The sequence below is a fragment of the Harmonia axyridis genome, chromosome X (assembly GCF_914767665.1).
Source record: "Harmonia axyridis chromosome X, icHarAxyr1.1, whole genome shotgun sequence".
Classification (NCBI taxonomy): Eukaryota; Metazoa; Arthropoda; class Insecta; order Coleoptera; family Coccinellidae; genus Harmonia; species Harmonia axyridis.
In genome coordinates, this window is record NC_059508.1 from 17,382,835 (window position 1) to 17,408,857 (window position 26,023).

At 34.3% G+C, this 26,023-nt stretch overlaps 2 protein-coding genes across 11 annotated transcripts in view; one reads left to right on the forward strand and one right to left on the reverse strand.

The window, feature by feature from the left end:
• LOC123686286 (glutamate-gated chloride channel) overlaps positions 1–8,479 on the reverse strand; it is a 50,662-nt gene extending 42,183 nt beyond the window's left edge. For 4 of the 10 annotated variants that reach the window (XR_006748427.1, XR_006748425.1, XR_006748426.1 and 1 more), the window contains exons 1-2: positions 8,197–8,479; positions 1,011–1,123 (exon numbers count right to left, since the gene is read on the reverse strand). Coding sequence is in view for 7 of the 10 variants with exons in the window: in XM_045626330.1 (XP_045482286.1) it covers positions 1,011–1,123; positions 8,197–8,249 (166 nt within the window). In the remaining 3 variants the exon portion in view is untranslated. Of the gene's footprint in view, positions 1–303; positions 372–763; positions 832–1,010; positions 1,124–8,196 lie in introns of all 10 variants that reach the window. The other 6 variants (XM_045626332.1, XM_045626334.1, XM_045626336.1 and 3 more) reach the window with 6 other exon arrangements.
• Positions 8,480–14,023: 5,544 nt separating this feature from the next.
• On the forward strand, positions 14,024–26,001 carry LOC123686284 (lysosomal Pro-X carboxypeptidase). Its single transcript, XM_045626329.1, has 6 exons — positions 14,024–14,184; positions 17,290–17,472; positions 19,034–19,405; positions 19,462–19,819; positions 22,305–22,706; positions 25,796–26,001. The coding sequence occupies exons 1-6, from the start codon at positions 14,078–14,080 to the stop codon at positions 25,823–25,825; spliced, it is 1,452 nt and encodes a 483-aa protein (XP_045482285.1). The 5' UTR covers positions 14,024–14,077; the 3' UTR covers positions 25,826–26,001.
• Positions 26,002–26,023: the final 22 nt, after the last annotated feature.

Consider the following 26,023-nt stretch of genomic DNA (forward strand, 5'->3'; position numbering starts at 1 on the left):
GAAATAAAACCGTGACTGGACGTTCGAGGCCTACTTCGGTGTCAATAGTTCCTGAATGGACTATACTTTTGATGAAACTCTGGATATTCTGAGGAATCTTATAGCAACCAACGAGGTTGATTCAGTGTGCAGAAGAGCTCCTATAGTTTAAGTGGCTGGTACGTTTTTGCGAGTGATTTTCAGAGGCAAAGACGAGATTTCAGATTCTCAATTAATTGTCAAATCGCTTTAAATAAATACCATTCATAACTACACACTTAGGTTCAAAGGCAGACCAGAATTGCCGCGGCAAATTTCACTTACCATGGTTACGTCATCTATCTTTGAGATACTTCTGACAAATATGTTGACCCATACTATAGCGGGACCATCTAACGATTCAGAAAAATGACACGCATTAGAAAAGATGTGTCTCAAATGAATACACCTTAAATAAGATTGAAACAAAAATGAAAATTAAAACTTCTTCATGTGTGGTTGTTGTGTATATTGGGTTGGTAACACGTTATTGTAACGTATTGTGGCAATAGGGCACCTGCACCAACTCTGATTACCACAAATTCTAGCTAAATGACGACTAGTCATAAGTTAAAGGCCCCTTCGGTAAACTCAATGCTGCTAGAAACAGCTAGAAGCTAGCAGGTCAGCTGTTAGCAGAGAGGCCGCTAGCTGACTACTAGTCTCTACCACCCATGCTGGCTGCTTGATGTGTAGCTGGCTAACTAACCTACTGAACGGTGACTTTCGTCCACCTGTCACTTACCATCTTGATGTCGCTAATGGTAGCGATGCTTCTGACAAACAGGTTAACTCTGACAATGGCTGGTCCATCTAAATCGATGGACAAGAATATCTAGGTTATGTGTGTCATCAACACGTTAATATCAACAATTGCAACCAATGGTTTTTTGTTCTTGTCGGTCAGTCTTATTTTAAAATTTTTTTTCATTCGAATATTTGTGCGAATTTTGTGCCTTTGAGTGAAATTCAAGATGAACACGATTACTCACCTGTTCCATTTGCGCCAGCCGGTCTTATTCGAGCATCATATCTTCCCGGTCCAAGAATTTGATCGAGTACTTCTTTCTCCTTCTCCCTGAAGTTGATCTTGACATTTGTTGATCTAAAAAAGCATAAATGAGTAAAGCCTTGGCATATTTCTGACCCACCCTGTAAATAATCCAGATATTCGAGAGAAATCCTGCAGTTCAGAGAGATATCAGATCAGAAGAACTTGATTATTATTTTTTTAAACTACCCCAATTTATTTGAAACAAGCGCGCAATAGGAAACGCCAGAAATTGATCTTCATCGACAAAAACGTGATTAAGTTTCATTCCAAGGAAACAACATCCGTTTCAGATGATTCTTATATCACTACAATCTTCAAGATAACGAAGATTCATATTTCAATTCTTAATTATTTGGAAAAAATATGGCTGCTTGGTAGTTTTGAACAGATTTCTGGAAAAGTCTCAATTATTCAGGAAATTATATAAATAAGTGAAAATGAACCAATGGGTATTGTGGAAATTATGATAAAATAGCTAGCCTTTTATGTTATAAATAATTCAAATTGAACTTAGAGAACAGCATTGTTTTGTTCCATTGTTTACTGGCTCCAATGCTTATTGGAAAAGAGAGTTGAGTACAGTATTCAATTTTCGTAATATAAATATTTACCAAACAAAAAAAAAAATAAAATATTGCCTTCGCATTCGCCATTTTGCAACCAAATCAACGAAATATTATATTCGAATTGAAATTGTGCTGTTTATTTTTTACATTCCAATAACAACACAATGCGAAACCTACATATTTTTATTCGATGGTATCGAAAAACATACACATCAATCATAAAGCTGAGTACATACAGGTACAGATAATTTTTTTTTTTGCTTCGAAAGTTCATCAATCATTCTCTTTGCGTACAACAATCGATTCTATGAAGCAACCAATTCGCAAGGAATTTAATTTATTTTTTTCAGATTTTTCAGGATATTCTTATTGGAAAACATAAACTGCGCAGATTTCAACTGATTTTTTCCTGAATAATTTCAGAAATACGTAAATGGAAAGCAAACGAAAAACATTTATATGCTTAACAAAATTCAAGGAAGTGTGTTATTATATGGTTTAAAGGTTTTCTGGACTGCATCAGGAATCGAATAATGAGGTACTCAATATTCTCTATCACGAAACAAAGAAATCCCCCCTAAGAAAATATCGGTAACCGTCGCATTCGCCATTCTGTAATTTTATCTCCAAACAAACACAAAATATAATCTTGTTCGGATCTGCTATCGGTAAAATATTGGATATTTCTTTTTAGATATTTTTCTTGAATTCTCTATTATATTGGATAAGCGATCAACGAAGGTTAAAATCACATCCAAATATTTTTCCAACGGCATCTGAACCTACTCTGAAATTTTCAAGATTTCAGCTCTATCGTTGACAGATTTCTCGGATCATTTCAAGAAGAAAATATACTATAACCTATAACACGATTCCCCAAACACTTGTTTTTGAGATACAGGTGTTAAAGTTCAAGTTTTCTTCTCATAGAACCTTCTATTCACAAGATATTTAATTAATTTAATATGCTAGTTTTGAATGCAAATCCACAAGGTGATATTTTTTTCTGGAAGGGTGCCTGATTTTATCCTTCAGAACTATTTTTTGGTGAACCTCTGGCAGTTTGAAAAAATTTAAAAAGAAACTCTGGTCCAGTATTACACTTTTTAGTTTGTCATAATTTTATCGTATCTGCTATCGATTTCGAAAAAAACATTTCAAACAGCTCTCTAGTAATCTTCAGAAAAATCCAAATTATTATAGAGATCGAGCTAGTAAGCTGTAATGAATGAATTAATTATAAGTTTTGGTTCTTATTTACCCACTTTGTAGCGAAGATAATCTGTATCTCGAAATCAAAGCGTTTGCGGGCTCATATTCATGGGACTTTTTGTTCTTAAAATTATCCAAGGAAACTCTCATTTTTCTCCGTAACTATAATTTCGGAACATCCAGTAAGAACAACCGAATTGGTAATAAGAAAAAATGTTTCAATGTAATTTGGTTCAAACTTCGTTATCAAACTTCTTTTTCTCATATTGCAGATATGAGAAAAAAAAAGATCTACGCCCTTGTTTTCTGCAGAATTTTTACCATCTCTGCTAATTGGAACAGTCCTTTGAAAAATCTCATTTATTCAGAATTGATGCCAATAACAATTTTGCAAGGTTCCTATTTGGTGATGCACAACCGTAGAAAAACGAAAAAGGAGAACGAACACATTCCCAGATAGATTGGAACTTTGTGAAATAATTAACTCTGTATCATCAAGTCCAATAACGCTCCTCACCAGAGTAGCATATTGGCCCTAGCTCATTAGCGAACCGTTATTGGTAAAATTCCAGTCAGAGTTCGTTATGATCACAAGGATTTTATCAGTACAGCACGACAACCTTTGAACTTTTGTCATACACATGTTGATTCAAAATCACTTTGTCCGATGAAAAGAGAATTTCCATCGAAGTACGAAATATGTAATTCATTTTAATTGGAGAAGCGAGAAATAAATTGGTCGCTATATGAATGAAAACTCAAACTCTACTATTCGAAATATCTTCCTTTATATTGCTCATTCCAGCGGAATTTTCCTGATGATCATAAAAAGTCATTGGACAGTTTTTTTCCAAAGCTACAATTTATCCAATCATATGTATCGAACACACAGAAGTGGATGTTTCCAATTCGCTGGGATATTTCTCAGAAATATCCAATTCAAAGGTAACACTAAATATACAATTTCACGTAAAGTGGGGACGTCACTTGGAAATTTCAACAATCGAATGTCATCTTTATGCTTTTTCATTATGATCATTTTAATGTGAAAACTTAAAATTACTAGAAATAATAGCATTTTTTTGATTCCATTCGTTTGTTCCTAAATTGGAGTTACGAGGAAAAATGAAAAATTCCTTGTATAATTTTAAGAATAGAATGTCCTATACATGGGCCCGCAAATGCTCTGTTTTCCAGATATAAGGTGTTTGTTCCAGTCCTACTATTTTGTGATGCATATAACAGTTTATCGAATCTTTATTGATCTTCTCTACAGATTGGGTAAATATGTACCAAAACTTATAATTAATTATTCCTTCATCACAGCTCACTGCATCTTATAATAAGTTGAATTTTCCTGAGAATTACTGAAGAATTGTTTGACAAGAACCGACAAGAAGTTATAGTTTTTCGTAATTACCAGTTTTTCACCAAAAAAAAATTCTCCTGGATAGAGGCCAGAAAAAATATCACCCTGTAGATTTGCATTCAAAATTAGCATATCACATGATGAAAACATAAAATTGGAATATCTATGCCAAATTCAAGTTAAATATTCTGTGAAGGGAAGGTGCTATGAGAAGAAAACTTGAACTTTAACATTTGCATCTAGCAAGGAAATTGTTTCCGGACTTTATTTTTAAAATGATCCGAGGAATCTGTCATTTTCGTTTGTACCTCCAATTTAGGAAAACCCTGTATAGTCAATTCAAAACTGATGTCTTCACAAATAAATTGCAATTTGAATGAAACACATCAAATTGTAAAACACATCCCAGGCAATTTTTCGATGCGAATAACTTAGTTCAGTTCTTTGATACTGCAGTATTCAAATTTTGTGAGGAAAATGATACAAAAAACCAAAAAACAACGGGTAAGTTGAGTAACGATGAGGAATGCAAAAATCACATATGGCAAAACAAGGGAGACGCCAACAAAGCGGATAGATAAAAGAAAATAAAAAACCTCGGACATAGACCATATCGAAATTCTTACACTAAATGTAAATGCAAATAGCATATATAGAGTCTAATATCTGAAAATGTCAATATATGGAACAATATCTCAATCAATCAAATTGTTTCTATCAAATATCCTACCATGCTTAATATTCAGCACACCAAATTATCCCTCATCAGTCCAGTGTTAAATGCATTATGTGCACAGCATATATTTATGCACCCACCATGTTTATAAATACATATCGGCTTCCATGAAATTCTCGTTGTCTTATAATTCAACATATAATTAAGTGTTCCATTCAATTCCTGTCATGAACATGGACGAAACATAAACCACGTTTCATTAGGAATTTGATGGACCAATTATGCCTCATCAGAACTGAGCAATAAAGGAGCAGAAGTGATGTAACATTTCAGGAACACCCTTGAACTCGATCAGATTTTATCGATACCTCATCTCCATTGACACATTTACTTCACTACCGAAAATAGTTCATTCAGACAGAGAGAAAGTTCAACTCCCATTCATTCAATACTGATTAGGTTCATCTGAATGTATAAATGTATGTCTGTTCCATATATTGGATTAATTCCGTCTGCTTGTTATTTGTGACAAGGACGTAGATCTTTTTTTTTTCTCGGGAGTTAATCGTAATGTTGACGATAACGTTCACTCATATCTGGGATGTGATAGAGAGAAAGGTTTGATAACGAAGTTTGAATCAAAAATTACTCGAAATGTTAGCATTTTTTGATTACCGATCCGCTAGTTCTTACTTTATACAGGGTGTTTCTAAATTGGTACGAAGAAAAATGAGAAATTCCGTGATAATTTTGAAACGAGATAGTCTTATACATGGGCCCGCAAACGCTTTGTTTTCGAGATTTTCGTTTGTACCTCCAATTTAGGAATATCCTGTATAGTCAATTCAAAACTGATGTCTTCACAAATAAATTGCGATTTTAATGGAACATATTAAATTGTAAAACACAGCACTGACAATTTTTGGAAGCGAATAACTCAGTTTAGTTCTTTGAATACACCAGTTTTAAAATTTTGTGACGAAAATGATACAAAAAACCGAAAAAAACGGGTAATTGTATACCGATGACGAATGCAAACATCATAGATGGCAAAACAAGGGAGACGCCAACAAAATGGGTAGATAAAGGAAAATAATAAACCTCGGACATAGACGTGCTCGTAGTGCAATAAAAGCAATCATCTTGAAAGCGATAATAAACTCATAAACTGTAAAAGGGTCCGATTTTTTGCTGCTGTATCGATTTTGAAGAAAAATTAAAAGATTATTGGTTCCTTTTTTGTAAAAAATTTCGTTCTTCGTCTTTGAGAGAATTTTGAAATTTTATATTTTGAAAATCTTACAGGGTATTTACCCCCAGTACTCCTCATTTCTACGCCCTTGCTCTGTGATTGGATTGTCGAGGAATTTGAGAAGTTGATGAGTACACAATATTCGCATTCGCCATTTTGTCGTATTTCGAAATCTCCCCCATATGAAAATATCAATGATACTTGAATGTTAATATGATGGATTTTCCTGAGTTATTTTTCCTCTAAGAATAAGCTAGTGCTATATAAAAATTCCTGCCGAGACGAAGGCAGGATCAATATCAATAACTAAAAAATAAAATTCACTACAATGCTTATTTTATCATTTCTAAAACTTCAACAACTTCTGAGATTAAAATCTCTTAGAATTTTATTGTTGTGGTTTTTCTGTATATCACAGTTTGTGCATGAAATTTACAAATATATGGATTAATCCACGTTGGTAATTCTATTCCTTCATTACCGTTATGAATAATTATTCCGTTTCAATAGATATGTTGTAAGGATTATAAATTTCGCACCTTGTTCAACCGTCTACAAAGCTGTTTTTTGAATAATCGATTTGGTGATTCACCTTATGAATATTCCAGCGTAGCAAACGAATTCAATGAGGGCTTTGTAATCGATTAAATGAAGTGAAATATTCATTAATAGATGGATATGTATGGTGGAAAGATAAAGAGTTTATAAATGAATCGACCCAAAAAATAAATCAATATAATCAAATTTTCAGTTCCCCTGCCAATTTTATTTCAATTGAGGAAATTAAAAGAATTGCAAAGAGTTGAAATTAAGAATAAGCATTGAGGTGAATTCAGGAGCTTTTGAAAGCTTCAAACCATTAACGAATAATTACTACTTCTTATGTGATATGCCATTTATGCATAAAATTACGTGATAGTTTCAACATCAATCTGATTTATCACCTTTAGGTACAATTTTCTTAAGAAGAAGAAAAAGCGACTTACAATAACAAATTCATGCTTGGAATGTTGAATTCTTCCGCTTTTCATATATGACATTATAAATCGACACAAAATGCATTCAAATTTGTTAGATGAAAATGATCTTTTCATTTATATTTGCCAATTTTATATAAACTAATCGCCTTCTTGCCATGATATTTTGACCTAGAGCCTACCATGAATATTTCAAGTCTACTCAATGCCATTCTCATCTCAAAATTTGAAAATTGAACCACTTAAACTTTTCTATTCTTCATTAGTACACTTCAATAGTTCTTACTAGTTAAGTGTTGAAATATTGTGAATTGAGAAGAACAATAACAGATATAAGGATTTTTTTTAGAGGCAAATAATATTTATTTCAACATTTGAATAATTTGTATCAAAGATTTTACTCGGACAAAATTTCAAAAAAATCATCTTCTTCCACGAAAGAATCAAATCGTATAGGTGGTTCGAATTCATTTAAAAAAACCAACATCCTAAATCGCCAGTATGCGAAGTAAATTCATAATTGAAATAATTATAATGAGTAAATGCTCCCCAATTAACCATGTCATCCGTTCAAAACAAAATGATAGCGAGTATACAGAAGAAGCACTCATGCTACAATTCCTGGAAACTCAACTAGAACACGTGCTTTTTACTACCGTGATTTTCAGCATCGTAAAGTTAATAATAGCTACTACGATATAGTGGATTGCGGACACAACATATAAACCACTCCTCGGTTGGTTGTAGGAAAACAATTTTTTTGTTAAGAACCGTTGTAGAAAAATTCACTTATGATGAAATTGAAATTAGATTTGAACATTTCGAAAAAAGTTCAGATCTGTAAATATTCCGAAAAAACTCTAGTAGGGGTTGGAATCCAATCTTGAATTAATTTAATTTCGGCAGGACCACAGTGTGCTGCTTGGGCTGTCTATTTTATGGGCGTACTTCTTTCGCAGGGAGGAAAACTCGAAGAAATTAAAACCGGAATTTAAAATATGCAAGACCACGAACCGTAAAAACAATTTGTATAAACACTTTTATCGAAAAAAAAAAAAATTTAAATACTCACATTGTCACGTGTAGCAGAGACACGAGAAACAGGATCAAAGTGTACGTTATCATTATTACAATTCAAATTCTTGCTCCGGTCAGATGGTCGAAGTTCAAAAAACATCTAAAAATTGACGGTCAGAATATTGTCGGTGCCTATGTGCAACTTTCTCTGCTCTTCGACATTCTGAGGGCGCAGCGAGAATGGTCGAAATAATTCAGATGCACCTTATATACACTTTCTACGTGAATTCTGGCCCGTTAGTGGCAGCGTCGCTCTGACGAAGCTTTACTACACGTCCTGTGCTCGATTTTGATGCTCCTTGTATTGATCCTGTTCTCAGCAGGCGCGTCAAGTTTCACGCGCAGTGTCAAAGAAAGAGTTGCCAGAATTTTTCAGATTAAATATGTGCTACCTATATGTGTACTTATCAACCAAGAACGTCAACAGTCCCCTCCAAAGAATCCTGAAAAAACTAATCCTTACGGCAAAAGTTCAATATATTGTTCCTTCTGTTAAAATTTATATCGAGTTCGTGCGTCAACTAAACTTATATACGAGAAGTGCGAGTTGAAGAAAGCGGAGCGCAACTTTTTCAAAACACAAGAAAAACTTTATTAAACTTATTAGAACACAATCGCAACTAAATCGAGTACAAAAGCAATCTAAATGAACACAATATCAACTCATTATAAGAGCGCTCATGTAATATTTCAAACTTCTCAACTAATGTACGAATATGTTATAGTTTTTCGCGAACATGATCAAAATAATCACGTAAAGAACTAGAAAATCATCCTGAGTGATGAAGCATGCCAAAAAAAACTTACAGAAGTTCAAATTTTTTCCTCCTGTTAAATCCTATATTAAGTTTCGTGCATAATATATACGAAGAGTGCGAGTTAGAAAAAGTGGAGCGCAACTTTTTCAAAACACAAGGAAAACTCTATTGAACTTATTAGATCACATTCGCAACTAAATCAAGTTCAACAACAAATGTAATGAACACAATAGCAACTCATTATGAGAGCGCTCATATAATATTTCAATCTTCTCAACTAATGTACGACTATGTTGTAGTTCATCGCAAACATAAATCGAAATAACCACTTAAAAAACTAGAAAATTATCCTGAGTGATGAAGCATGCCTAAAAACAATTTACCCTAACGGCAAAAGTTCAGATTTGCAAAACATCGTTCTTTCTGTTGAAAATTCTATTGATTTTCGTGCGTGAAATTTACTTATATACGAGAAGTGCGAGTTGGAGAAAGCGGAGCGCAACTTTTTCAAAATACAACGAAAACTCTATCAAACTTATTAGAACACAATCGCAACTAAATCGAGTGCAACAACAATCTAAATGAACACAATATCATTTCATTATAAGAGCGCTCATATAATATTTCAAACTTCTCAACTAATGTACGAATATGTTATAGTTTTTCGCGAACATGATGAAAATAACCACGTAAAGAACTAGAAAATCATCCTGAATGATGAAGCATGCCAAAAAAACTTACAGAAGTTCAAATTTTTTCCTTCTGTTAAATAATAATAATAATAATAATAATAATTGACTTTATTCCCACAATACAAGATCAATACAAATAATTTTACAAAGAAAAAAAATAACCTCGAAAATGTGAGAATAGGCGGAGTCCAGTGATGCACCTAAGTACATCTTCTGTTCAACTCAACCTAAACAAAATCTTATATTGATTTTCGTGCGTGAAATATACGAGGAGTGGGAGTCAGAGAAAGCGGATCGCAACTTTCTCAAAACACAAGGAAAATTCTATTAAACTTATTTGAACACATTCGCAACTAAATTGAGTGCAATAACAATCTTGATGATGACAATAGCAACTCGTTTTAAGAGCGCTCATATAATATTTCAAACTTCTCAACTAATGCACGACTATGTTGTAGTTTATCGCAAACATAATTCGAAATAACCACGTTAAACACTAGAAAATCATCCAGAGTGATGCTGGATCCCGCAAATGCTCTCTGAAATTCTGTGGGATCAAAATTGCGCGATTTTTCATGCGGGATCTGCGGGATCCAATATGAATATTGCATATTGGACAATAAAAGCGCAAACGTCTTTTTAAACGTCCCAGAAAGAAATAAACCACTCATAAGTAACGGGCGAAGATGTCACACTAGTTACTGCTGAAACTACACTACGATTCATTATAAGCAAATTGGAAAATCATTACAACTCGACAGTGAGTAAAGAAATGGTTATAGCTTCATTTTCTAGGGTAAAAGAAGGCCGTTCATTAATGACAAGTATGATACCGTATTTAAAAATCCATGCAAATATCTGGAATTTCTGGGATAACAGTCAATGTTTACAAATGGCCTAGAAGATGCATTTGTACTTCAAATCAACATTACAAAATGAAATTAAGAGTTTGACTGACATCCTGCGAATAGAGACGTCTTTAGAAGACAAAAAAATCCCAAACCGAAGACCATTTTCACTTATACTGATGAAGATAAAGTATCTTTATCTAATCTAGCAACGATACGTGAACCATCGCCTTTGAATTTAGAAGAGGAATCGAATCATAGTATTCGTACTGCGATGGGAACCAGAATCAAATGCTTCTTCTATGGCTGTACGAGCACGAGTACGAACAACATTTGACCAGTTATTAAAACATAAAATGACCCTTTTCGAATGCAGACGGAATAGGAGTACAAGTACATACTTTGAAGCTGTTTACAATTCCGAACCTCGACTTAATTTCCACCAATCACAAACGCTCAATTTCGAACAACAAATGGTTTCTAGTTGGAAAAACTGTGAGACGGCACTTGTCGGCAGATTTTTCGAGTTTACCCGCGGAAAAACTTGATATCTGTTGCCATGAAATGAACACTTTTAGACTTTAGTATGTTTTTAATAGCATAATATCTTTTTATGAGCATGTTTAATAGGTTGAGTACGAAGAGGATCCGCGGGATTGATAATTTTTATCCCGCGGATTAGCGGGATTGATATTTAGGTGCGTGATTGGACCTTACTTATTCGAAAATGAGGCTGGTGCAACTGTTGCAATGAATGAATTGCTCTACCAAGCTATTATTAGGTAATGATTTGTTTCCTGACCGGATATGGAAGATATTGATGTTGGCAACGAGACAATCGCAAATTTGCAAGAAAAGGTTCCTTGTAGTGTTATTTCTCGAAGAGGTGATCACAATCACCCACTGATATCTTGTGATTTCACACCTTCAGGCTTTTCCTTTGGGGCCACGTGAAATATAAGGTCTTTGTCTTTACCAATGCTCCACAATGAATTCAAGAACTGGAAGATGAAATGGGGGGGGGGGGGTACTAGCAGTAATTGATATATAATAATTATATATAAAATTTCCGAATTCTCTCAATAGTATTTTTACTTTTCTTTAAAATCGACACGCCAGCAAAAAATCGTACCCTTTCACGGTGTATTACTTCATTATCTCTTTCAAGATGATTACTTTTATTGCACTACGAGCACGTCTATGTCCAAGGTTTATTATTTTCCTTTATTTACCTGTTTTGTTGGTGTCTCCCTTCTTTTACCATCTGTAATTTTTTCATTCGTCATCGGTATACACTTCTCCGTTCTTTTCGGTTTTTTGTATAATTCAATTCACAAAATTTTGATACTGCAGTTATCAAAGAACTAAACTGAGTTATTCGCATCGAAAAATTATCTATGATTTGTTTTACAATTTAATGTGTTTCATTCAAATTGCAGTTTATTTGTAAAGACATCAGTTTTGAATTGACTATACAGGATGTTCCTAAATTGGAAATAAAAACGAAAATGTTGGATTCCTCGGATCAGTTTAAGAAATAAAGTCCTACAACATGGGTCCAAAAACGATTTGCTTTCGAGATATAAATGTTAAAGTTCAAGTTTTTTTCTCGTAGCACTTTCCTCTCACAAGATATATAGCCAAAATTTGGCATAGACATTCCAATTTTATGATTTCATCATGTGATATTCTAATTTTGAATGCAACTATACAAGGTGATATTTTCTGAAAAAGTCTCCACTTCTCTAGAAAAATGTAAAAAGAAACAGTGGTCCAGTACTACACTTCATGGTTTCTTGTCGGTTCCTGTCAAGCATTCTTCAGTAATTCTCAGGAAAATTCAAATTGTTATAAGAAACAATGAGATGTGATGAATAAATAATTAATTATTAGTTTTGGTACATAGTTCTCCAATCTGTAGGGAAGATCAATGAAGATTCGATAAACTGCTACATGCATCACAAAGTAGGACTACAAGAAACACCCTGTATCTCGGAAACAAAGCATTTGCGGGCCCATGTATAGGACATTCTATTCCTAAAATTATACAAGGAATTTCTCATTTTTCTTCGTACCTACCTCCAATTTAGGAACAATCGAATGTTATGAACATTCGAATCAAAAAAATATCACAGATATGAGGAAACGTTTTCATGCTAAAATATACTGGTATTTCATATCAAAATGAAGCTTATTAAAAGAAACACAATTATAATTATTGGTCTATATTGGGTTACTCGGTCATTCACCCGATGAAAATGCATTTTAAATCGAAAATTAAATTCAGTTATTACATTTACACTGTTTAATTCAGTTATAAAATTGTGAAATGTGGAATAGAAACTAAGTAGAATAATAACTGTCATGTTATTTCCGATTCATTTGGTCTACGTTGACGTGAAACTGAATAGCAAAATCAAAATAATAATTCGTGAGATCCTCAACTCAGATGTGTTTTAGTAGCCTGAACAAGGACGTAGATTTTTTTTCTTGGGAGGGGTAGGTAATCGAAAACTTTTTTTAAGACAACGTTTACTCATATCTGTGATATGAGAAAGAAAGGTTTTATAACAAAGTTCGAACCAAAAATTTCTCGAAATGATAGCATTTTTTTGATTCGATTGTTCATACCATGCGATTGTTCTTAAAACGGAGGTACGAAGAAAAATGAAAAATTCTTGATTAATTTTAAGGATAGAATGTTCTATATATGGGCCCGCAAATGCTTTGTTTTCGAGATACAGGGTTTTTCTTGTAGTCCTACTTTTTCCTGATTCATATAACAGTTTATCGAATCTTTCTTGATGTTCTCTACAGATTGGGTAAATAAGTACCAAAACTTATAATCAATTATTTATTCATAAACAAAAAACAAAATCGTTTCCGGATCCATGTCATAGGACTTTATGTCTTAAAATGATCCGAGGAATCTATCGTTTTCGTTTGTAACTCCCATTTAGGAACTCCCTGTATAGCAAATTCAAAACTAATGTTTTTACAAATAAATTGCAATTTGAATGATAAAAGTAGTCATCTTGAAAGCGATAATAAACTCATAAAACGTAAAAGGATTCGATTTTTTGCTGCCTTGTCGATTTAAAAAAAAAGTAAGAAGAGTATTGGTTCATTTTATGTCAGAATTTTCGTTCTTTTTCTCTGAGAGAATTCTGAAAGGTTGATTTTTGGAAAATTGGGGGGGGGGGTAATTACCCCCCCAGTAACCCCCTCCATTTCTACACCTTGAGCCCTAAATCAACTAGAGAAGGTTATTCATCCTAAAACCGATAATAATGGTTCGTTGGAACTGACTCATGAAGTTTATACATATTTCGATTTCGCATTCTTTAAATATTCAAATTTTAAAAGTAGTTTATTGAACTGTTGATAATCACTGAGAAAATGAATAATTGCTATTATCCATAGATAATTTTTCTATTTGCATTGAAACGCCACTGTCGGGTATCTACTAATTTGAACCTTGAATAGAAACTCAGATTGGTTATCATTAATAAACATTATTATCACAATTGGTTTGATCTTGGTCAGTACTGAGCGGAAAGATCCCTCAGTTTGTCAAAATGAAGACTCCAATGTTATTGTTGTTCCTGTATATTCTCTTTGTAGGATGTGAGTGTGATTATATATTCCAAACTAAATATACCGATGTTCCTGTCGATCATTTCAGGTAAAATAGGTTTGATTTTATTTTCATCTTATTGTTAAGCTTGTCACTATTGAAAGTAGTTTCACTCAAGGGCGTAGAGCTCTTGTTTCTTTGGGGGGTAATCGAAATAAAATTTTTTTACGACATTTTTACTCATATCTATAATGTGAGAAAAGGAGGTTTGATAGAAGTTTGAACCAAATTACTCGAAATATATTTTTTTTAATACCTATTCGATTGTCTTCTCTTATACTGGGTGTTTCTGGATTGGATTCACGAAAGAAAATGGGAGATTCCTTGGATAATTTTCAAAAATAACATGAGCCCGCAAACGCTGTGCTTTCGAGGTACAAAAGGTGTTTATTTTAGTCCTACTTTTCTGTGATGCTTAACCAATTTATCGAATCTTTATTAATCTTCGCTACAAGTAATCAAGAGCTAGAGCTTATATGATTAATTCATTCATCATTGCTACGTAACTGAAAATTTATAATAATTTGGATTTTCCTGAGAATTACTATAGAGAGCTGTTTGATTTTTTTCTCCAAATCTATTGCAGATACGACAAAACTACAACAAACCAAAATGTCTGATACTGAACCAGATTTCATTTAAAATTTTTCTAAACTACCAGTGAATCACAAAAAATAATTCTTGAGGAAAGAAGCGGGCACCCTTCCAGAAAAAAATCACCCTGTAGATTTGCATTCAAAATTAGGATATCACATGAAGGAAACTTCAAATTGGAATATCAATGCCAATTCCAGTTGAATATCTTGTGAAGGAAAGGTGCTATGAGAAAAAACTTGAACTTCAACACCTGTATCCCAAAAACAAAGCGTTTGCGGACTCATGTTATAGGACTTTTGTTCTTGAAATGATCCGAGAAATCAGTCAAATAGTCAATTAAAAACTGATGTCTCCACAAATAAATTTCAATTTGAATGAAACACAATAAATTGTACAACACAGTCCAGACAATTTTTCGATGCGAATTACTCAGATCAGTTCTTTGATAACTACACTATTGAAATTTTGTGACGAGAATGATACAAAAATCCGAAAACAACGGATAAGTGTATACCGATGACGAATGCGAAAATCACAGATGGCAAATAAGGGGCGGTGCCGAGAAAGCGGAATGATAAAGGAAAATAATAAACCTCGGACATAGACGTGCTCGTTGTGCGATAAAAGTACTCATCTTGAAAGCGATAATAAACTCATAAACCGTAAAGGGGTCCGAGGGGCGAGATTTCTAAAATGTTATATTTCGAAAATCTTGGGGGGGGGGGGGGGGTAATTACCCCCAGTACCCCCTCATTTCTACGCTATGGGTTTTACTTATGATTTCAATTTTCATCCTCTAAGAAAACCGATATAATTACTCTTCCTATGCATTTCCATTCCAGCTCCTCCTATGCATTTTCGTTTCTCCGAACAGTGGATTATTATTCCTTAAAATGGACGTACTTGGAATCAATCCCAAATGACTAACAACCCCAACCTTGAATTGATGAAAGAACGTTCTCTGGACTGGTCTTTATGAACCTACTTCCCCTTTGTCAACTTCGTCAACGTTGAGCTTCTTGATATAAGAAAAAAACATTTTTTCCTCGAAATCCATAACGAAGATGCAAATTTTATACTGAAACCTTGAACTTGGATACAATAAGTAATTTCCTTTATTAACTCGACATAAAATTTCAAGGGCCTCTGGTAAACCACAGCCAAGGGCGTAGAAATGAGAAGGTACTGGGGTACTTTCTTCTCATAGCACCTTCCCAAAATATTTAACTTAAATTTTGGCATAGATATTCCAATTTTGAGTTTTCATCATGTAATATGCTAATTTTGAATGCAAATCTACAGGGTGATATTTTTTCTGGAAGGAAGCCCGCTTCTTTCTACCAGAACGTTTTTTTGGTGAACCATTGGTAATTTAGAAAAATGCAAAAGAAACAGTGGTCCAGTACTACAATTTATGGTTTCTTGTCGGTTCCTGTCAAACAATTCTTCAGAAATCCTGAGGAAAATTTCAAATTATTATAAGATCCAGTGAGCTGTGATGAATAAATAATTAATTATAAGTTTTGGTACTTAATTACCCAATATGTAGAGAAGAACGATAAAGATTCGATAAACTGTTATATGCATCACAAGAACAGTGTTACCACTGCTACTTCACTTGAAAAATTCGTATTCTATGACAAAAAATCCGAAAAAATTCGCACCATCCGAAAAAAGTCCGCTAGTTCATAGAACCATATATTATTTAAAAAAAACTCAGAAAATTGGATATTTTCATGCGCTCCAGTTAAAGAAAACATTTGACTGGCTCTTTCTGATTTACAACGAATGCCCAATATTAATTTGAAAATATTTGCAATATGGTTTCGCTGGGGCTGCCATCTAGCGTTAATATTCAACGAAATGGTTTGCCTATAGGTTCCTGCAATATATGTAGATGGATTGTGAGTTGCAGTATTCTGAATCTAGAAAATCAATAGCAAATATTGGCGCAATATTCGAAAAGATAATGAAATATTGGAATTCTTGTCCTGAACAGACTTTTTCTGATGCAGGAAAAGAAATTGCAGGACATATAATTCCAACAGTTTATTACAATAAAAACAAAATATTTGTAGGATTGCACTCTTGAAGAGTTGAAATGGAAATGTTAATGCACATAATATAACCCAGATTGAAAACATTTCTTGATTCATAACGAATCAACATGACAACATATTTCATCACATTAGAGCATTCTCAATAGATTGCATAAGCCCGTGAAAGCAATATGCTACAGAGCCTAGTGTCTCAGTGCACAAAGCATTTGCGGGCCCATGTATAGGACAATCTATTCTTAAAATTATTCAAGGAATTTCTCATTTTTCTTCCTACCTCCAATTAAGGAACAATCGAATGGTATGTACAATTGAATAAAAAAAATTATTTCGAGTAATTTTTGGTTCAATCTTCGTTATCAAACCCTCCTTTCTCATATTACAGATATGAGTAAACGTTGTCTTAAAAAGAGTTTTTCGATTACCCACCCCTCCCAAGAAAAAAACAAACTACGCCCTTGACCAGAGTTCTGTACACGATCATTTTTCAACCTTTCAGTTACACCAACAATCACACGTTCAAGTTGAAGTATCTAATCAATGATGGCAACTGGTCAGACAATGGTCCTATTTTCTTCTATACTGGCAACGAAGGAAGTATCGAACTATTCGCAGAAAATTCAGGATTCATCATGGAATTGGCGCCAAAATTCAATGCTCTTGTCGTATTTTGTGAGCACAGGTAAGCGGATATCGATACGAATTTGTTTTTTGAGTTTTCTATCCTGAACTATCAAAAGCTTGTACGTGTTAGGAGAACCGGTTTTTTTGTGTGTTCAAGGCCAATTGAAAAGTCCCCGGTCTACCATAGTAAAACACATTTTTTTGGCAAAATTCGATTTTATTATTCAACATTTGCCTTCGAGGGCGATACAGCGATTTTAGCGATCTTCCAACTTTTCCATTTTTTTCCATTTTTGTGGTACGATTTGTCTTTCGCTTCAAAATAGGTCTCAGTTTCGGCGATTACTTCTTCATTGGCGCTAAATTTTCCAGCGAGCATTCTTTTGAGGTCTGAGAACAGGAAAAAGTCGCTGGGGGCCTGATCTGGCGAATACGGTGGATGCAGAAGCAATTCGAAGCCCATTTCAAGCAATTTCGCCATTGTTTCCATTGATTTTTGACATGGCGCATTGTCTTGATGAAACAGCACCTTTTTTTTCAAATGGGGCCTTTTTTAACGATTTCGTCCTTTAAACGATCCAATAATGCTACATAATAATCGCTGTTGATGGTCTGGCCCTTTTGGAGGTGATGAATGAATTTTATACCTTGCGCATCCCAGATGCCATAACCTTGCAAGCTGACTGTTGTGTTTTTCCTCGCTTTGGATACGGTTCATCGTGTGCAGTCCACTCAGCTGACTGTCGATTGGACTCCGGAGTGAAATGTTTTATCCATTGTCATATATCGATGCAAAAATTCAGGTTAACTGCACTTGAACAGCTTCAAACACTGCTCAGGATCAATAACACGTTGTTACTTTCGATCGATTGTGAGCTAGTTCGGTACCCATTCTGCACACAGCTTTCTCATGTACAAATATTCGTGAATGATATGATGTACACGTTCAGATCATATCTTCCCAATGTCTGCTATCTCGATCAACTTCACTCAACGGTCATTCACTTTTTTGATTTTTTCGTCGGTGACCGCCTCTTTTGGGCATCCACTGCGTTCGCCGTCTTCAGTGCTCATTTCACCACGTTCAAATTTAGCATACCGTTTTTCAACCTTGGGTCCCTATTCGTTAATAAGGTAGTAATATCCCAAGTTGTATTATATAGTTAAAAAAAGAAATTAAAGATGGTTGATTTTCCTGGTGCAGAGCCCGGAAACTCTTCATCAAGCCAAGATTTTGCTTTAACTGTATTTTTTCCCTTCAAAAAGCAATATTTTATCAGAAATATTTTTGGCCATCTTTTTTCAAATAACAAAAATAGCTACACTCTCACAACTCAATATCTCAGGAACTAATAGACTGACTTCTGTTAAATTTCGACAAGTATCATTTGAAGGTTGGTACTAACTAAAAATCATATGGATTTAATACTAGCACCGCCATCTCTGCATCAGACCAGGGACTTTTCAATTGGCCTAATATAATTTTTCACGAAATTCCGCTTGAAATGTTTTACAACCAAATTAAGTATCCTAATCACAATTTGAAATCAAACCTGGAGACTCAATTTGGTTGTAGAACCTGCTAGATACTCTCTATTCACCATTTGTAATGATTTCAGATATTATGGCACATCTTTACCATTTGGAAATTTGTCCTATACTAAACCAGAGTACGTAGGTTATCTATCATCGGAGCAAGCCTTACATGACTTCGTAGACGTTATTGATGTTTTGCAAAAATCAAAATATGGTTCGAACGGACCTCTGCCCGTTATAGCATTCGGTGGATCTTATGGCGGAATGTTGGCAGCTTGGATAAGGCTGAAATATCCTGCATCAGTCCTTGGTGCCATAGCTGCTTCAGCCCCAATTCTTCAGTTCACCGATTTAACACCATGTGGGATCTTCAACAACATTGTGACTTACGTTTATGCCTCAACAAGCGATTCCAAATGTTCTGATGCTGTCAAGCTATTCTGGCCATCTGTAAGGTAGGACAAGGTTGGATCCGTTTCCTAACCAAAAACTTGAATCGTTCTTCTTTTAGGAGAGTTACGAAAACACCTGAAGGAAAGGCTTGGCTCAGTTCAGAATGGAAATTATGTAAAAACATAACCAAAGACGAAGACGTAGAGAACTTTATAGACGATATATCCAACGCTCTCGTGAATTTGGCCATGGCCAACTATCCATATCCTAGCACATTCTTAGGTGACTTACCAGCTTTTCCTGTAAATGCTATTTGCACAAAACTCAAGGGATTTAAGAATTGCGCACAAGACGATAAGAAATTCTTAAGTTTCTTTGGCAACGCTATGAATATTTATACAAACTATAGTGGAAAAGCCAAATGCAATGATTTTGGTGACGTAGACGGTTTGAGCACTAGTGGTTGGGACTATCAGGTGAGGCAATATACAAAAACATACTATAAGTGTTGAGAATTTTCCGTTTTATAGTAGGTATTTGATCATTTTCGAATGAACACTGAATCGAAATATTCAAACTGATCATAATTTTGTGCTCAAAATTTGCATGTTGGGGTTCGAAACTATGAGCTAGCTTTCTAAAATATTTTAAGACCTCTACAACTTCCGGTTATTCCGGAAACAGGCTACAACGTCCTCATTTCAAATGGCACACCCATCAGTATAGTAGATTGCTGTATCATCAGATAGCTTATTTCATGAAAGTTTCAGAAATAGTTCATAACTTGGGTAAGAACTCAACGGTTCATGAGTTGATGGGAATCTTATGAAGAAAATGGTGTCAACGAAGACTCATATTTTTCTGAATATTTCTGGAGAAAAAGTTCTTTCGAGAAAACCTATTTTATGTTCGATTCTGCCAATACGTTACGTAGTATTATAAGACTGTTTGCGGATTGCACCAAAGATGTACAGGATGTTTATGAGAAGATCGTGAACTTAGATAATTCAAATTCATCAAAACTCAACATTTTCAAATTACATTTATTTTTCATTCTTTTAAAGTTTTCATTTCAGGTATAGGGTTCGCGTAATTCAATAATTTCAATAATTCGTTATAAAAAGTCACTTATAAGCACTTTTTGGTATCCAAGTTCCTAAAAACCCAAATTTTTGCAGAAATATAAATACACGTTTCAGTTCATTTTTTTTTCAAAATTCCGATATACAAGGATATCATCATTTTTAATTTTTTGTCAACACAAACCTGGATTTTCCTACCCAATCAATTTGAATATTCCATAAGAAAAATATGTACCAAATATTAATTTGTGGTGAATCTAAAACCACATAAGTGTCTTATTGGGCCAATCGAACAGTCCCCGGTCTGATGCACAGATGGCGGTGCTGGTATTAAATCAATATGATTATTGATTAGTTAATACCATCGAGATAGAATAGAAAGAGACGCTGAGCTGTGATCATGCTAGAAAAAAAGTGACCAGTAGGAGAGTCTAATTCTATTACTACAATTGGAGAAAGATCAGGGTCGAATTAAGTAAACTTTCAATGAAGGAATACAAAATAAACCGGTTTATCACTTTTTAAACAGTCTAAGCATTGTTCACAAACAAGTTTTGGTTTCAAATAATATACAACATATTCTGTCATATAAATTGTAATGTAATATATTCAGAGTATGGTGAAGATAGGTATGCAGATATGCAAAAATTGTGAATACGGATCTGTTCACTACTATGAAATGTTATTGGTCAAAAGTTGACTGAGATCTACATCCAATATGGCGAAGTGCTTCCGCTTTAAGTCTATTCTATCTCGATGGTTAGTACCAACCTTCCACGGTACGTGCCAAAATTTGACAGCAGTCCTAACATTAGTTTGTGAGATATTGCGTTGTGAGTGTAGCTACTTTTGTTATTTGAGAAAAGATGGAAAAAAAATATTGCTCTTTGAAGGGAAAAAATACAGTTGATGAAGAGTTTCCGGGGTCTGCACCAGAAAAATCAACCATCATTGATTGGTATGCTAAGTTTAAACGTGGTGAAATGAGCACCGAAGACGGCGAACGCAGTGGACGCCCAAAAGAGACTGTCACCGACGAAAACATCAAAAAAGTTCACAAAATAATTTTGAATGATCGTAAAGTGAAGTTGATCGAGATAGCAGACATTGTGAAGATATCATCTGAACGTGTACATCAAATCATTCACTTATATTTGTACATGAGAAAGCTGTGTGTGAAATGGGTGCCGCGCGAGCTCACAATCGATCAAAAGCAACAACGTGTTAATGATTCTGAGCAGTGTTTGAAACTGTTTAAGTGCAATAAACCTGAATTTTTGCGTCGATATGTGACAATGGATGAAACATGGCTCCATTATTCCACTCCGAAGACCAATCGACAGTCAGCTGAGTGGACTGCACACGATGAACCGAATCCAAACCCAAAGCGAGGAAAAACACAACAGTCATCTGGAAAGGTTATAGCATCAGTATTCTGGGATGCGCAGGGTATAATATTCATTGATTACCTTCAAAGGGCCAGACCATCAACAGCAATTATTAGATATATGTTATTGGATCATCTAAAAGATGAAATCATTGAAACACGGCCCTATTTGAAGAAAAAAAGATGATATTGAAGTGGTATCGAAATGTTGGAAGAACGCTATAAACGCTGTATCGCCCTCGAAGGCAATTATGTTGAATAATTAAACCGAATTTTGGCAAAAAAGTTTGTTTTACTACGGTAGACCGGGGACTTCTCAATTGGCCTGTTATATTCGCTTTTTAAAAATTTCCGTTTCCCTGTATAACCTTTCTGACCAATCATTTTTTTATATCTCTCACGCTATTTAATAGCTATTTAAAAAGTGGGAACTAGCTGTACACGCGCTTCAGAAGGGTAAAATTGGCAAATAATTCATGTGAAATTTTTCAGAGCTGCACAGAGATGGTGATGCCCATGTGTTCTGAGTCAACAGACATGTTTGAAAATTCTGCTTGGAATTTCGACAAATATGCAGCGGGTTGTTTAAAGAGATGGGGAGTCAAGCCACGGAACCCCAGCGAAGTGATTCTACAATACGGGGGGAAAAATCTAAAAGCTGCATCGAACATTGTTTTCAGCAATGGCCTTCTAGATCCTTGGTCTGGTGGTGGTGTGTTGAGCAATATCTCAAAAACTGTTTCAGCCATAGTGATTCCAGAGGGTGCGCACCATCTGGATTTGAGATCTTCAAATCCTGCAGATCCTCCTTCCGTGAGGAAAGCTAGAAAGTTCCATTCCGACAGTATTCATAAATGGCTGAAGAAATATTATCAAGAAAGAATGTATGACGAAGTGAGACATCTGGTTTTACGTATATAAAAATATTCAAATGGAGACTGTTTATTTTAACCTAAAAATGGTTTTGTTTTATAATATCTGAACATTCAACGAAAACAACTTTCAACAATCCTATAAGAGCTTCTAGCTAGAAATAAAGGGTGTTTTTTTTAGAGCTATAGAACTTTAAATTGCAATGAAACAACGATGGATTATTCGATTGACATGAATTTCATTTATCCGCAAGATAATCTTGTGGCATTACATTTTAAATATGATTTCTGGCATATGACCGCCACGGCTGGCTCGGATATAGTCCAATCATGACGTCCAATTTTCGATGACTTTTTCCAACATTTGTGGCCGTATATCGGCAATAACACGGCGAATGTTGTCTTCCAAATGGTCAAGGGTTTGTGGCTTATCCGCATAGACCAATGACTTTACATAGCCCCACAGAAAGTAGTCTAGCGGTGTTAAATCACAAGATCTTGGAGGCCAATTCACAGGTCCAAAACGTGAAATTAGGCGGTCACCAAACGTGTCTTTCATTAAATCGATTGTGGCACGAGCTGTGTGACATGTTGCGCCGTCTTGTTGGAACCACAGCTCCTGGACATCATGGTTGTTCATTTCAGGAATGAAAAAGTTAGTAATCATGGCTCTATACCGATCAGCATTGGCTGTAACGTTCTGGCCATCATCGTTTTTGAAGAAGTACGGACCAATGATACCACCAGCCCATAAAGCGCACCAAACAGTCAGTTTTTCTGGATGTAACGGTGTTTCGACATACACTTGAGGATTAGCTTCACTCCAAATGCGGCAGTTTTGTTTGTTGACGTAGCCATTCAACCAGAAGTGCGCTTCATCGCTAATGGACGTAGTGCGCGATACGTATTCCGCACAGAACCATTATTTTCGAAATAAAATTGCACTATTTGCAAGCGTTGTTCAGGCGTGAGTCTATTCATGATGAATTGCCAAACCAAACTGAGAATAAATCACTTGACAGCTGTTAAATCGGTCACCATCTTGAACAGTAATGCCAACTTAAAGTTATATACCTCGAAAAAAAACACCCCTTATTTTGAATTTCTTGGGGGGAGGGGGTTAATTTCCCCCAGTACCTCTCCATTTCTACGCCCTTGTTGAGAACGAAATTACGTGCAACGAAATGACGAATGGGCTAGTGCTAATTTCACTCTATTCAAGCAGTTACCTATTTTTTTTTTTTTTTTCAAAACACTATAATGCTGAAAAACATAACTAATTTATTGAAGTATTGAGGTGTTGAAGGAGAAATTCAAATTATGAAGCGAAAACAAAATTACGAAGGTAGGTATCATGAAATGCGTAAAAACTTATACTATAGTTTAATTATAATTTAATTCAATTATGGTTTTAATTATTCTTTAGATATAGTCAGATGTAGATCTATTATACACTCATATAATTTGAGCAATTATGAATATGTCATTCTATTTGACGAACAATAAAAAATTTCTTATTATTAAGTAGTCTGTTGTAATGTAATTGTTGTCACGCCAATTTGAAACGATTATGTGATCTCCTTTTTTGGAGATTCTGAATCAGACTGTCATCGTTAGGAAGAACATCCTGTGTGAATAACACAGACATATCTATCGATATCTTGGAGGTCACCAAAGAAAGTAGCGATAGCCAGCGAACGAGCTTTCAAATCCAAACAAAGATGCAAAACAAGTTCTCTCGCTTTCATATCGTTCGACTTCTAAATCTTCCATTTAGTTCGAGTTGATTGGTTAATCAATCAATTTATCCAAAATGAAATGTATCTTTTTCCTGTTATTTTGTTTCTTATTCGTTCATTTCACGCTGACAACTCCTGTAGATGAGAAAAATAATAACCAGCCTGCTAAAGGTGAGTATCTACTTAATTCCTTTGTTGTTGAAAATATCTCCAATGCTAATGCAATTCGCAAACGAAAACTCAATATTTGTACTTGCATATATATTTGTCAAGTATCAGAGATCATTATTAGTTATTTTTGTAATTAAATATAGAGATAATCCTTAATTCTGCCTATTATTTAAAAAAAGAAACAAATATCCACCATCTCATTGTGTTTATCTTTACTTGATAGACATCCATTATTATAATATAAATAAAATATAATAATAATTATATTGATTGTGATTGCCATTTTCGTTTGACAGATTCCTCCGATCATTTTAAGGAAAAGTGTTATAAACATGGGCCCGCAAACACTATTGTTTTCAAAATACAGGGTGTTAGGTAAATTTTGTCAAGTTTTTTTTCTCTTAGATCCTTAACTTCACAAGATATTCGATTCAAATTTGGCATAGAGTTTCCAATTTGAAGATTTCATCATGTGTGGCTATAATTTTTAACGCAAATATACAGGATGATATTTTTCTGGAACAGTGCCCGCTTCTTTCCTCCAGATTTTTTTTTTGTTGGACCATTTTGGTAGTTTTAAAAAATGTAAAAAGAAACTTTGGTTCAGTACTACACTTCTGGGTTTCTTGTAGTTATGTCGTATTTACTACCGATTTCAAGAAAAAAATTTCAAATAAGTCTCTAGTGTAATTCTCTGGATAATATAAATTAATATAAAGATCCATTCAGCTGTGATGAATGAATTAATTTTAAATTTTGGTATTAATTCACACTACCTATATTGTAAATTAAAAAAGATTCGATAAACTGATCACAAAAATGGTGTACTACAAGAAACACCCTGTATCTCGAAAACAAAACGTTTCCAAAGAATCTCTTACTTTCCTTTGTACCTCCAATTTGAAACACCCTGTACAGAATCCAAAAATCAATAAAAAAAAGCTGCCTTCACATGGTTATTCCCAGAAACTTCAAATCTGAAAATAAGATCCTTGACATTTGAAGGCTCAAAATCAAGGAAATTGTTTTAATCGAAAATTATTGTGAGATATCGAAAACGTATGATTGATTAGATATTTACAGAAAAAATAATAAATGTTATAATACAGTAACTTTTTGTTTCTAAAGATGGCAAAATTGTTGTCGAACTTTCGTTCAAATTGCATGGAGTAGACTATAATATTAGGTATTTATTTTCCAGCGTCTTTTGGTCAACCTTTTGATGAAATAGTGGTACAGTCGTCCCTTACTATACGAAGAAAAGACAGTGCAAGACAAGTTAAAGATCCACAAAAAATAACTTCGTCCTAACTAGGGAATAAATTTTAAGAAAAATGCTATTTTTATTGTTCATATTTTTTATTTAAACAATGCATTATGAAATTAAAATACAAGAATAATTTCATATGTGAGAAAATTACTGAATTAT